This window comes from Monodelphis domestica, chromosome 5 (genome assembly GCF_027887165.1).
Source record: "Monodelphis domestica isolate mMonDom1 chromosome 5, mMonDom1.pri, whole genome shotgun sequence".
NCBI lineage: Eukaryota > Metazoa > Chordata > Mammalia > Didelphimorphia > Didelphidae > Monodelphis > Monodelphis domestica.
The window spans coordinates 275,117,406-275,131,757 of NC_077231.1; the positions used below are offsets into that span (position 1 = coordinate 275,117,406).

At 35.6% G+C, this 14,352-nt stretch overlaps 1 protein-coding gene across 3 annotated transcripts in view; it reads left to right on the forward strand.

The window, feature by feature from the left end:
• Window positions 1-13,868, forward strand: part of STEAP2 (STEAP2 metalloreductase) — a 43,231-nt gene extending 29,363 nt beyond the window's left edge. For all 3 annotated transcript variants that reach the window (XM_007504987.3, XM_001368627.4, XM_007504983.3), the window contains 3 exons: window positions 4,558-5,085; window positions 6,719-6,883; window positions 8,401-13,868. In XM_007504987.3, coding sequence (XP_007505049.1) covers window positions 4,558-5,085; window positions 6,719-6,883; window positions 8,401-8,685 — 978 coding nt within the window. In that variant the 3' untranslated portion in view covers window positions 8,686-13,868. The remainder of the gene's footprint in view (window positions 1-4,557; window positions 5,086-6,718; window positions 6,884-8,400) is intronic.
• Window positions 13,869-14,352: the final 484 nt, after the last annotated feature.

Below are 14,352 nucleotides of genomic sequence, written 5' to 3' on the forward strand. Positions count from 1 at the left end.
GCTGGAAGTAGAGTCTAGGTCTCTTATCTCCTAGTAAGGAGCTGGTGGCACAGTGGGTAGAGCACTGGGTCTGGAGTCAGGAAGATATGAGTTCAAATCTAGCCTCAAACACTTACTAGATATCATCCTGGACAAGTCACTTAACTTCTGTGTGCCTTGGTTTCCCTCTCTGTAAAAATGGGGATAATAAAATCCTACCTCAGCAAGGCTGTTGTGAGGATCAAATGAGAAAATATTTGTAAGAAGGCACTGGCATATATATAGTAGACCTTATATAAATGCATTACTTTCTCTCCCTCTCATCCCTACCCCATGTGTACAGCAGTTCTTCCTATTTTATTGCCTCTCGTTTATTATTCTATTTGAGTGACTGCAAAAGACTAAATATTGACTGAGAACTGAAGGTACCAGATCTGGGATTCTGTGAGACCCAAATTAAATCCTCGTTCAACATTTTCCCATTGCTTAGAATTTTTTAAAGGGGAAAATAAAGTTGTCAAACAATTACAGGCATTAACAAACCACAGAAATGATCTCACTTGTAATGATTTTGTGATAGTTATTCTGAATAACTATCTAAGTTGGTCTGTTCCTTTGAAAACAATATTAAATACATATGATTAATTCAAAATGGGGGTTTTAAGAGAACCTCTGAGAAACTGACAAAAGTATGGCCCATGGTGATGGATCTCATGGGTCATCAACTGGGAGAATGTTTTCCTTCAAATAAATCAAGATTTTACTCCTGACAGTTAAACTCTAATAGATTAAATCATCAAGGATATTTTCCTTTTTTTCTGGTATATAAAGTGCTATAATTTATAGAAAAAGAAGACACCTAGGAGCCTTCATTTTATATACTGTTAATTATGTAACAATTTTGAAATGCATACTATTTCCAAGCACTTATTTGATTAGTATCAATGATAGTTATAAGGGATATTTGGGTGGGAGTGGTGTATCACATTATTAATCTCCTAGACTTTAAGAATCTGGAATCTTTCATGTTTTTAGTTGACTTGTGTTTACTTTTCTTTTTCATATTAGGTTAATTTCCCTACTAAACTTTTATACAACATTGAACATAAAAATGGCTTTATTATCATTTGCTAGCTAACTTTAATATGTATTGTGAGATATCACCATTAGAAATAAGAGAACTGAAGACATTGAGTGATTGTGCCAAAGGCCATCCAAAGGTTTTTAGAAACATTTGGACTGATGAATCAGTCTTCAACAGAGAATGCAGATATGGTTGTCCCTCACTATATCACTATTGACTTATCACAGCTTCACTGTATCATGGGTTTTTTTAAAAATATATATAGTGGCATGCTATTGACTGATGGAAGGAAAGGCCACCAACCACAGTGCTGTGTTCTGTATCCTGGGCACTGATTAGCCCAGTGACTATATAATAATAAGACCATAGAAAAGGTTTATGGGAGAGTGGAAAGGGCATATGAAGCCTTAAAATATATATATATATATATATAATAAAATAAATATAACTACCACTTCATGGATTTTCACCTATGCTGGGGGTCTCTGGAATATAACTCCCATGAAAGGTGAGGGATCACTGTACATTTATTAAGGGCCTACTATGTGCCCGGCAGTTCTGGAGATACAAAGAAAGTCAACTCCTTCCTTATCTCTCTACCTCCTTCCCCACCAAATCCAACTCTTGCTCCCAAGGAGTTCCCACAACCATATCATTCATTTGGAAAAGAAATATAGTACCAAATCGCATCCCTTTCCCCCACCCCACCCCCTTTTTACTGGTGGCCATTCCTCTCAGCTTTACATCTTTCCGAATGTTTTTAGAAAGTCATGTTCTTGAACCATTGTTCAAGGAGAACATGAACGCAAATAACAAATTAGTAAATTTGGTAACAAAATTCAATCAAAAAAAATTTTTTTTATCAGGGAGCCACTTTCTGGACTATACTTCTCCCTATAACTGCTGCTAAGGCATAGAGCTTTAGGACATAGGTTTGGTGGCCACCAGTGCAGATTCAACATCTGCTAGGTTGTAGGGAGATTTTACTTTGCCACTTCATTCTTTTGGGCAACACAAATTTCTCCCTTTAATTCTCTTCCCTGAGACTAATATCCCTATACTATTCTTCTGACTTCCTAGTCTATTTTGTTTGTATTTTGTTATTATATTTTAAGATAATAAAAAGTCCCACACTGATGCCTGTCTAGCAGGGATATTTTCTTGGGTTCTTAAAGATCATGCCAGCAGAGTACGTGCTCCATTACTAGATTCTTCCAAGCTGTGCCTAAGAACCAGCCCAACAAATTTCATAGTAGCCCTATGTCAAAGCAAGGTGATCATTGAATAATTAACTCATTGGCCATGAGGGTGTCTTAAAAACTAAAAATACTAAATGATCCTCAGGTCTTGCAATGCTCGCCTAATTTCAGTGATGACTTGGTAGAAAAGGGGGGTGAGGGCATTAAGAAGCACATGGGTTTAAAAATTAAGTTGACGTTATACTGTAGTAAAAAAAAAAATGCCCTTTTTCCTTCTGATGTTAATAGACTTCCATGGAGTGAGAAAGAAAAGGGTTTTGGACAAGTTAACAAAGGAAAAACTCGCTCCACTGATCAAAGTCCAATTCAAAGGTCCCTCCCTAGTGTGGGATTGGTCCATTTATAGACCAATCGCAAGCCAGGATGTAGGGGGAAGGGAACCCTGGGAGGTACAAGGCATGCTGGGGGGTGTAGTTCCCCAGCATACAGTTTTTCTTAAAGGTGCAGAAGGCTGGGAATATAGTTCTCCAGCACACAGGTTTTTTTTTTAAAGCACACAATCCTGAAATACAAAAAACCACTAATTACTGGTGTAGCAGTCATTTTGGAGTCAGCTCTCAGTACCCAATAATATTAATAACTGATTAGAGAAATAGTCAAAATTAATACTACATTAGTATAAGTCAGCATGCATTAAGTGCCTATTATGTGTCAGGCACTGTCCTAAGACCGGGATAAAACAAAAACAAATATGAAATTAGCCCCTGGCCTCAAGTAACTTTCTTGAGATAACCCTAAGTGATTACAACAGTTCCAATATGACCTATTAGATAACTGGTGACTCAGACATTGGCTTTCATATTCATACAATAGTCTTAGAGAAAGAGAGAATCCAAGGTCATGTGGTAAAAACCTCATTAAACACAAAAAGAATATTTGACTTGGTAGAGCAACACATAGGCTCAACAGTTCTCTTTCAATAAATTAAGATCATATAAAATTACTTGATAAACGCAATCATAAAATTACATTTAATAAATGCTGTTGACATAGTGATTCTGATTTATCAGCATCAAGGAATAAACTATAGCGATATGCTATCCATTCTGTCCTGGACAATGTACTGCACACATCCAAAGAGAAGAAGGATTTCTTTAGCAGGACTAGGTTCCCCAGGTATCCTTCTTTGAAGAGAGCACAAGCTTTGGAACTCTTATCACAGAGCCTCCCCAGTGAAATCTTCACCTACTCAACAGAAATTGACCTTGTAATCCATAAAGGCAAAAACAAGCAGTTCAGTTACAAAAGCAGCAAAGAGCAGCAAATGTAATCTGGAAGCCCCAGATTCAAATCCAGATTCCAATACTTTCTAGCTGGTTGAACCTAAACAAGTCATTTAACTTATTCCTAGTTCCTTTTCTCTAAAACAAAGGAGGAGACAAAGAGAGTTCGCAAACTACATGGCCTCCCTTCAGTTCTCATTCTTTGATCCTTGGACTTCTCTCTGCAATTGGAAGGGAAACACACTGAGTGACTCCATCAGTAGCTCTGCTTTGAATAGGCACTGCCTATAGACCATGAGCTGGGCTACAACTGACCAGCAGGAGAACAGACTAGTTCACATTTTCAGCAAATTCTGCAGCATCTTCTTCAGTGATTATTACCAGTCTGCCTCCAACTACAAACCCTGTTTTTTTTATATCAACATTCTTCCAGTGAAACTATATGATTGGGAATTACAGATTATGGTGAATAAAAATTGCAGATAACCCAAAAGGCAATAGCGAGGTACACATGGGGACAAAGGCTGTAACATAGTAATACCCAATGATGACACCCACACAAAAAGTGGTGTAAAAGACTTGACCAAAACTCATATACCTGGAAAATGGGGTGGGTTGCTCATGGATAGTTTGCATGTTGAACTGAATCAGAGCAACAAATATTGGGGAGATTGTCTCTGAAGGATTTATGGAAAGAAATGATCAGGAATTATATAGGATGTGAAAGCAAAGAAATGTGATCTGCATAAGCAGAGGAAGTACTTGTCACATCTCTGTGTCTCAATATCTCTCTCCTTATCTTTCTGTCTCTGTCTCTGTCTCTGTCTCTCTCACACACACACACACACACTGAGACAAATATAACAAACCTTTGTGTGTTACTCCTTAATATTAGTTTCTTTAGTAATTCATACTTCTTAAAAACTAGCAATGCTACTCTGTAGTTTTAACACTCTGGGACAAATTATCTTTACGGAATTTTATCATCTTTTTCTTTTTTTACAAAATACAGGTCTATCTATGTAGCAACAATATTCAAGCTCGACATCAAGTTATTGAACTTGCTCGTCAACTGAACTTCATCCCTATTGACTTGGGATCATTATCATCAGCCAGGGAGATTGAGAATTTACCCTTGCGACTGTTCACCTTGTGGAGAGGGCCAGTAGTTGTAGCAATAAGCCTGGCTACTTTTTTCTTTCTTTACTCTTTTGTCAGAGATGTGATACATCCTTATGCAAGAAACCAGCAGAGTGACTTTTACAAGATTCCTATTGAAATCGTGAACAAGACATTACCCATTGTTGCCATCACTTTGCTCTCTCTGGTCTACCTAGCAGGTCTTTTGGCTGCTGCTTATCAGCTTTATTATGGCACCAAATATAGACGATTTCCTCCCTGGCTAGAGACTTGGTTACAATGTAGAAAACAGCTTGGATTACTAAGCTTTTTCTTTGCTACAGTCCATGTTGCCTACAGCCTTTGCTTACCAATGAGAAGATCAGAGCGATACTTATTTCTCAACATGGCTTATCAGCAGGTAAGGAGTATGCTTTTTATTTGCCCAGTTGAAGTCAAATTCTGTGTTGAGGTTAATCTTATAATTATGGGTTAATAACAAGTTATGAGGTTAATAACAAATTATCTTCAATTGTCAGAAAATTTTAAGTTGACATAATTTTTTTAACCCCTTATCTTCCATTTGGAATCAATACTGTGTATCAGTTCCAAGGCAGAAGGGCGGTGAGGGCTAGGCAATGGGAGTTAAATTACTTTCCCAGGGTCACATAGCGAGGAAGAGTCAAGACCACCCATCTCTAGGCCTGGATCTCGATCCACTGAGCCATGTAGCTGCCCCCTTGGTATAATATTTTAATATAGAAGTTAAAGGTCTTAAACTGTAGTGTTGAACAAGAAAGGTGTGTTTGACTCAAGACCTAACCACAAGTCACAGAAAAGATGATTACAGTTATTCTATACCCCCCCCCGAAACCTACCAGATAGCATAAGTGATCTGTGAAAATTCTATAATCTTCATCAATAAGAGACATTATATTCAGCATTACTTTTATAGGAATTATTTGTTACTATGTCAATACATAAATACCCTAATGCTAATAAAGATACGTCACAGCAATGATTACTTTTTCATATATCTGAGGCATTAAGAGAAACAATGTAGAAATAGTGGACAAAGGGACCAGCACTGGAGTCCAGGGACCTGGCATAAGTTTGCCCCTAATGCATACTATCAGAATGACAATGGGGGAGGGGCAGCTGGGTGGCTCAGTGGAATGAGAGCCAGTACCAGAGATGGGAGGTCCTAGGTTTAATTAAATCTGCCTTTAGACACTTCCTAGCTGTGTGACCCTGGGCAAGTCACTTAACTCCCATTGCCTAGCCTTTATCACTCTTCTACCTTAGAACCAACACATAGTATTGATTCTGAGATGGAAGGTAGGGATTAAAAAAAAAAGAATGACAATGGGCAAATCACTTAATGACTTAGCATCCCAGGGTACTCTCTAAAACTATAAGACAGACATGAGTTGCCCATCTTATTTGGTGTAGAGAGTTCTCTGAGCTGATGTTTCCTACAAGATGAAAGCTCAAATTCTTTGACAAAAAACCTACATCAAACATCTACAAATGGAATCTAATTCTTTCAAGAAAATCAGAGAGCAGATCAAAAGGGGACTTTTATTAGAGAGATAATTTTCTTGTTGCTACAAAATTCAGAAAGCAACAAAAGATTGATCAGAGATTCTATCTCTTGAAATATAGTACTGAGGGAAGCTAAGTGGCTCAATGGATTGAGAGCCAAGCCTAGAGATCAGAAGTCCTGTATTAATCTGGCTTCAGAGATAGCCTAGCTATGTGACCCTAGGCAAGTTACTTAACTTCCATTATCTAGCCCTTATGCTCTTCTGCCTTTGAAACAATACACAGGAGGAGAAGAATAAAGAGATTAAAATTTAAAAATATAGTACTTACGAACTAATATAGGTCAACAGTATCCAGTAAGTTATTTCACAATAAAAATCAGATAGAAGTTAGACATTTTTACTAAAAATATATTCTTATATAAACTGCCTTTTATTATACAAAGTCCTGTTGCTGATACAGGGAATGTTCTTTCAAATAAAGGAAATTGAAATGTGCTTTCTTATCAGGTTCATGCAAATATTGAAAACTCTTGGAATGAAGAGGAAGTGTGGAGAATTGAAATGTATATCTCTTTTGGAATAATGAGCCTTGGCTTACTTTCCTTATTAGCAGTAACTTCTATCCCTTCAGTGAGCAATGCCTTAAACTGGAGAGAGTTCAGCTTTATCCAGGTAAGTTGTAGAGAAAGGAGGAAATATTTTCATTATTCATTCAAGGTATTTCCATTTTTTTTAAACACTTACCTTCTGTCTTGGAGTCAATACTGTGTATTGGTTCCAAGGCAGAAGAGTGGTAAGGGCTAGGCAATGGCGGTCAAGTGACTTGCCCAGGGTCGCACAGCTAGGAAGTGACTGAGGCCAGATTTGAACCTAGAACCTCCCACCTCTAGGCCTGGCTCTCAATCCACTGAGCTACCCAGCTGCCCCCGGTATTTCCATTTTTAATGACATTGTTTGTTAAAAATTAGTTCCTTCTGAGCTGCCATACAGGAGTGGTTAAATCCAGATCAGTTCAGTAGCACCTTAGTTCATAAAATGAAAGGATGGGACCAGAATATTGAACTCCTGATGACAATCATAATATCAAAGAACATTTAGATTGTGCATAAGGTGGTGAAAGGGCATTGGACTTGGAGTCAAAAGTTTGAGGATTGTCTGTCCCCATAAGCATCTCAAACTCAACATGTCAAAAACAGAATCTCCCATCTCCAATCTATTCTCTACACAGCACAGGTCTGATCATTTCTACTCTTCCCCAATCCTAGAAGGTTAAGTGACTTGGCCAAAGTCAAACAGGTAATGAATGGCACAGCTAAGACTCAAGCCACTCTACAATGCTGCCACCACCAGTTAGAATCTTATAGATAAATGTGCTAAAACATATTTGAAGTTGGCATAAAGGGAAAAAGACAGATATTAGCTTGTGTGCTACTTTAATTTCCACTAATTCTGAATTAGATGGGTCCAAATAAATGTTTACAATATGGTGGAAGACATTGTGATTAATTCTTTTGCATAACCCTCAGTTCCTTCTTGTCTGCATGTCCTCTTGTAATTCTACCCAAAATGAAGGCCTGATCCTTGTCCAAATTAATTTTCTAGCTAATGGTAAAGAAGTAGAAATATTTTCTCAGCTAAGATTTTCATCACACCTGGAAAGTGTTGGAGGCCTTTGAATAAAAGGTGCTAGACAGGTGCAAAATATTTTAAATTTAGATAAGTAATTGCAAACAGCAGAGTCTGGTCTGTTTATGGGATTATTGTATCCTACGTTAGTAAAGGTTAGTTGTTATATCATTATCTTGAAATACTTTATATTTGAAATACTTCATTTTATATGATAAATGTAATAACCCAAAGTAGAATCATCCTAATCAAAATAATTTTAGGGACTTAAGAATCTTGACTGGTTGATATTGAAATTATAAAGAGCCAAACTGTTGCATTCATAATGATTTATTTGAAGCAATCATCCCAATGTAGATTTATTTGTATTACTTTCTAAAACTCTTTAAGTGATGCAAGATTTTCAAAATGAAGTTAATTTTAATATTCAATCTAGTCAAATTTATATCATAGCAAAGAGCAATTCGGTACATTTCAAAATCAAATTTTAGAAGCAATACCATTGATAAGCTACTGAGAAAGTCAAGAAAATTAATTTTTTCCTTTTTTTTTCTCTCCTAAAGTCTACACTTGGATACGTGGCTCTGCTCATAAGTACTTTCCATGTTCTAATATATGGATGGAAAAGAGCTTTTGAAGAAGAGTACTACAGGTTTTATACACCACCAAACTTTGTCCTTGCTCTCGTTTTGCCCTCTATTGTCATTCTGGGGAAAATCATTTTACTCTTTCCATGTATAAGCAGGAAACTGAAAAGAATTAAAAAGGGTTGGGAGAAGAGCCAGTTTCTGGAAGTAGCCAGTGGAATAATTCCACACCTTTCACCTGAAAGGGTTACAGTAATGTGATGCTAAATAGTATGAAATGGTATCATATGAAATTATACTTGAGTTATCATTATAAACTCTATTTTCAGAAGTTTATCTAACTGGACTGCAAAACTTGCTTATGGGGCTGGTGTATCCTTTGTTAGTAAAAGTGAGTAGTTATATCATTAACTTGGTGTAATAGTACTTTTGAGATGTAGTCAAGAAAGTCAAAACCCAAATTGATATTGGGTTTTTTTTCCTTAAAAATAATTTTCCCAAGGTCATATTAGCCAATTTGCAATTTTTTAGGGACCCAATCATATTTGTTGGAATTTTAATTGCTCTTTTGCACGGCCTTAATCACTATTGCCATCACTTTGTCAAAGCTCTATTTTGTAATCAAGGTATATGCTATTTCTGTTTAGTAACACCAACATATAATCAATGTTTTAAAAAATCTTTTTCCAAGCAATTCACATAAAAAATTAACATAGCTCATTATACATGTACATTACATTTGTGACCTTTAAAAGAAATTGTTCATTATAAAACTTTTGTGGTAAGTTTTAAACTACATAAAGTTAAAAAAAAAACTTGATTGATTAAAAAATGTTGCATAGGAAACTGGGCACACACAGTTAGATGGTCACTATCCTCTACTGCTTACCTGTCTCACAATATCAACATACATATGGGGACACAGTAATTCCTTTCTAAAAGAAAAATGAAACAAGTAATTACATTAGAACATATATTAAGGATGTGGATTTGTATTCTGTTTAGATGTGGTTTTAAGTACCAAAATCATGTAATATACTAAAAATGTTCATCTCATGATTATATTCCTTCAGTCCACAATATAGCAATTACTTTGGTATATTATAGACTAGACAGAGGTCTCTGCAATATTCTACCTCCATAACTGAGCATCTTAACAAAGCCAAGATGAGCTTGTAGGCAAGCCCCCTGACCCCTGTTTTCAGGCTAACATGTGGGATTTGACTTAAGATAAAATAAATGGTAATGTGCCACATAAAGTTGCCTTGTTTTAAAAATCCATTACCTCCATCCACATAAAGACCCTTTTTCTTCTCACCTCAGCTCCAAGGGATGTAATAGTTACAAAGACCTAGAGGCCAATTCTACAATAGCTTTGGGGGTGGCCTTTCTCCTTTGTATATTTTTGAATGAGGGGGAAACAGGAAGATCCTAATGAACCTGGGAACTGTCTGGTAGCCAGCCATGATGGAAATTTTTTTTTGTTAATTGGTGGAGAAAGTCTGCCTGACAAGGAGAGACTTAAGACATGGAAGCTTGAACAACACATGGTAACTTGCCCTCATTCCTCCCCACCCTCCAATCTAATTAAGGTCAGCCTTTGGACCAAGGGCAGGCTGAACAACTCCCTACACACTAATAATCTCTTCCAAAAGGCAAGAAAAAAGCTCATGCTGTATCATTTCTCCTTTATTCAGGCCTTTTAAAATCATTGCAAAGACTTCCGGCCCCGGCATTCATCTGTGAAGTTTACATACATGTAAAATATGTTTAAATAATTTGGCTTTATAAACTCTGTTTCCATAAATTATTTCATAACATTTTTCAGTATCGACCTTCTACTGAATTTAATATTTGATTAGTATCTTATTTTGTACATTTTCTCTATTTCGGTTGAAAAGGAAAATTACTGCTCATAGATCCTCTGTGGATTTTCAGAGCAAGATCCTATAATTACTCACCAAGGAATTCTTATTCAGTATGAGCTTCATTAAAAAAAAAAAAGGAGGCTTTTCCCCTTTAGGATAACACTCTTCCTTATAGCGCTTCCCCTACTCCTGCTTATATGCATATTTGGTAAATTATTAGTGTATTATCTTTTCTTCCTTCATCAATTTTTATCCTACCCTATTATAATGTGCGATCCCACAAATCAGAGGCTGGATCCCTTAGTTTAATGCTTTGAACATAATAATTGGCTTATTTTAAATGCCTTTTCATTCATTCATTCATTTATTCATTTATTCATTCATCCATCCACCCATCACATTCATCCATCCATCCCCAGTGAGTTTCAATGTTTTCTAATGGATGTTCATTTTAGTAATTTATTACCTCACAGAAATTTAGTTGTGTAAAAAATCCTGAAGGCAAATATTTAAGAATTACTTTAGAATAATAAAATTTTGAAATGATTGCACTTGTTTATTGCATATGCTATGCCACATGCCACTACTTTGGTCTTTATCATTAGAATCCTAGTATGAGAAAGGTTTCACTCCTTCAGTATCCAAGCCATTTGGTTCTAAGGGGAATGCTAATATGTCAAGGGGCCAATAGTACAGATAGACTCATCACTAATGTACACTAATGAAGTCTGAAGGATTTTTTAAGCTTTTTAGAAAAAAAAATCTAAAAGAATGACTGTTGAAATAGTGGTTCAGATGTTAATGGATCTGAGTTTTGCACAATACATCTACTAATACACTGTCAAGTATCACAAAACAAAAACACAGTATTATAATGAAGTTTATTCACAATACAATACTGTGAAATATATATAAAGGTAATTTTATAGTGAGTACTTTAATGTTTTTTATTGGATTCTTTTCATGATTTTTCACTGTTCTCAAAATAATACTAAATTCTATTATTGCCATCTTGACAGATGTAACAGAAAGAGAGAAACTTGTTACTATGACAAAATTACAACATTGAATAGAATATAGGCAATACCTTTTTTTCCTCTAATCTAACCTAAGCAAGGTCCGTAAGCATGAAAATAATTTAAATGGCAATACAAGTGATGATGAGACCAGTGATAATAAACAGTCATTTTTATTTCGATTTCTTTATTTTTCTTTCAATTTAAAAGTTTACAATTTTTTGCGCTATTTATAACAACAGTAATTTGCCTAAGTATTTTTTCAGTGAACACTAGCATTTGTTTTCTGTTCAAACTGCTGACATTTTAGGCATGCATGCAGTCGATATTTTGGGGTAGCCTATGTTTGGAATGAGAGGATATATAATGGAAACTGAGCATTGAAGACTTTGCGGTAGATCTGTATTTTGTAGCATATCCCTATTCCTGAACCAAAATAGGTCATTGAGAAATCTATCAATTCTTATTCCTATGCAATAAGTAATTTTATTCCAAAAGGAAAATGACCATATTATATCATGCTGCTTAACCTCTGTGTATGAAGATTCTTAATTCTTTCAATATTTAGAACCATGTTAAATAGGAATATATTAATATGCTATTGTATATTTTTCAAAATATGTGTGAAAATTTAAGCCTTTTGGTTAAATGTACAATTTTTATTTAAAATAGGAATAGATTATATTTGTAGGTATTTATCAGATATAATTATTTTGTGCTATCTATGGGATTTTATAATGAGTTCCATTGTTAAGATACATAATTAATTTCTTACAAATTAACATATCAACTTAAAATATTTATGTTAAAGATTATATTTAATAATATTCACTGAATCCTAAAGTAAAATCTTACTTTTACTATAATCAAATTATTGAAATTATTTGTGCACAAGGGCTGCAGGAATTTGGGCCATATATTGTTTTATGCATTGTAGTCATAACTTTTTATTGGTTATATCTTATATAATAAAAAGATTACCTTCCCCTTTACATTGCATTTTTCCATGAAAACAAAGAACTGCGTGTATCATACAATACTGGAAACATCCTATCAGATAATACATATGTCTATGCATATACCCATTTTTTTTAAACCCTTACCTTCTGTCTTAGAGTCAATACTGGGTATTGGCTCCAAGGCAGAAGAGTGATAAGGACTAGGCAATGGGGGTTAAGTGACTTGCCCAGGGTCACACAGCTGGGAAGTGTCAGAGGCCAGATTTGAACCTAGGACCTCCCATCTCTAGGCCTGGCTTTCAATCCAGTGAGCTACCCAGCTGCCCCCCATATACCCATTTTTTAAAAGAGGCTGAACTTAGAGTGTAGAAGACCTGGGGTCAAACCTGACCTCTGGCTGTGGAACCCTGAGAAGTCATGTTATATATCTCAAGGCCTCAGGCACCTAGCTCTCTAAAGCTATGAGCTCTAGAGCAGTTGTAGATGGGCACTGGGAGACAGCGTGTACCTCATTCTGATGAAATCTCTCTCTGGACTCCATCCCCTTCCCCCTCACCTTCCAACCAGACTGAAAAACATGTTTTTTTGTTAAGGCACTAAAACTAGTATTTTTCTTCTGGCATTTTAACTGAAGTGCCATAAATGTAATTCATGTACATTTAAGAATATTGAGTTAATTCTCCCAGTAGCCAGCCTAAAATCTCTGCTTTTGAAATATTAGAAACATGTAAATGTCTTGGTTTATAACAATGTTCTATCAGTACACAATATAGTGTTACCAAATTCAAGCCAACAATCTTCGTAGAGATACTTTGCATGCTGGAATAGAGACATTTATAGGACACGTAAATAAGTACTAAGATCTTCTCTTGAAAATATGAGTACTTTTGAAGATATAGTAATAAGAAAATGCAAATATACGTCTTAAATAAAGGCTATGTCTAAATGACACTAAAACCACCAGTTGAGTCAATCAATCAAATGTCATTTGTTGCGCACCTATTATATAGAGTCAGACCAGTTTGTTTGACAGTCCTGTGAACAAAAAGGCTCACATTCATTTTTTGCCTTTCCAGTGTATGTACTGTTTAAAAAAAGCCAAAATTAATGCCCACTCTATAAAGCATCCAAAGGGAGTTTTCATAGCTGCAGAAGCAGACAAGTTGTATTGTTTCATGAAATGTTTTGTCAATGATGTTACCTTCAAAGAAGTCTGTTTCTGACAATGATAGTCTCTTCAAATATGAGTTAATCCCGCCAACAACCAGCAGTATTGTGTCATAACACGATATGGCAAGAAGGAACTGGACTGCGATGATTCTTTCCTTTAAAAGCCAACACTTTGAAATTGGAACACGTGATTTACAAAAGAATTGATTTGTTAATTATGTGCTGTATCGATGCCTCATGTAGTCTGACATCAAAGAGTTTGTCTACTGTGGATGTATTTCTGATTTCTTCTGTGTGTAACTATGTACATGATGTTTGCCGGTCCCTCTTGTCATCTCTCTAAATAGAGATATCAAATTAAAAAGTAGTGCTTTTACAGTATTTCCATAGTTTTGCCTTATATAAAACTAAATACAGTGTAACGAATCAAATGTTTTGACTTTTCATTTGAAATGCTTCAGTTATTTTCTTTTTCTTTTTATAATAATTCTAAGCAGTTTGAAAAAGATTTCATGTATTTAATATTTTTCTGATTTCTTTTGATCTAAAAGATACTGCATATATTATAGGTATTTTCTACAACATGGTGGTCATTAAAAACTCCATTAATGAAATTGTTTTCTTAAATGGATGTGTCTTTTCAGCTAATAAGTAATTTTTTGGTTTGTTTTTTTTTTAAATAACCCTTACCTTCCGTCTTGGAATCAATACTGTGCCATTGGTTCCAAGGCAGAAGAGTGGTAAGGGCTAGGCAATGGGGGTTAAGTTACTTGCTCAGGGTCACACAGCTGGGAAGTGTCTGAGGCCAGATTTGAACCTAGGACCCCCGTCTCTAGACCTGGCTCTCAATTCACTGAGCTACCCAGCTGCCCCAATAAGTAGTTTTTATCGTATGATATATGTATAATCCTTAAA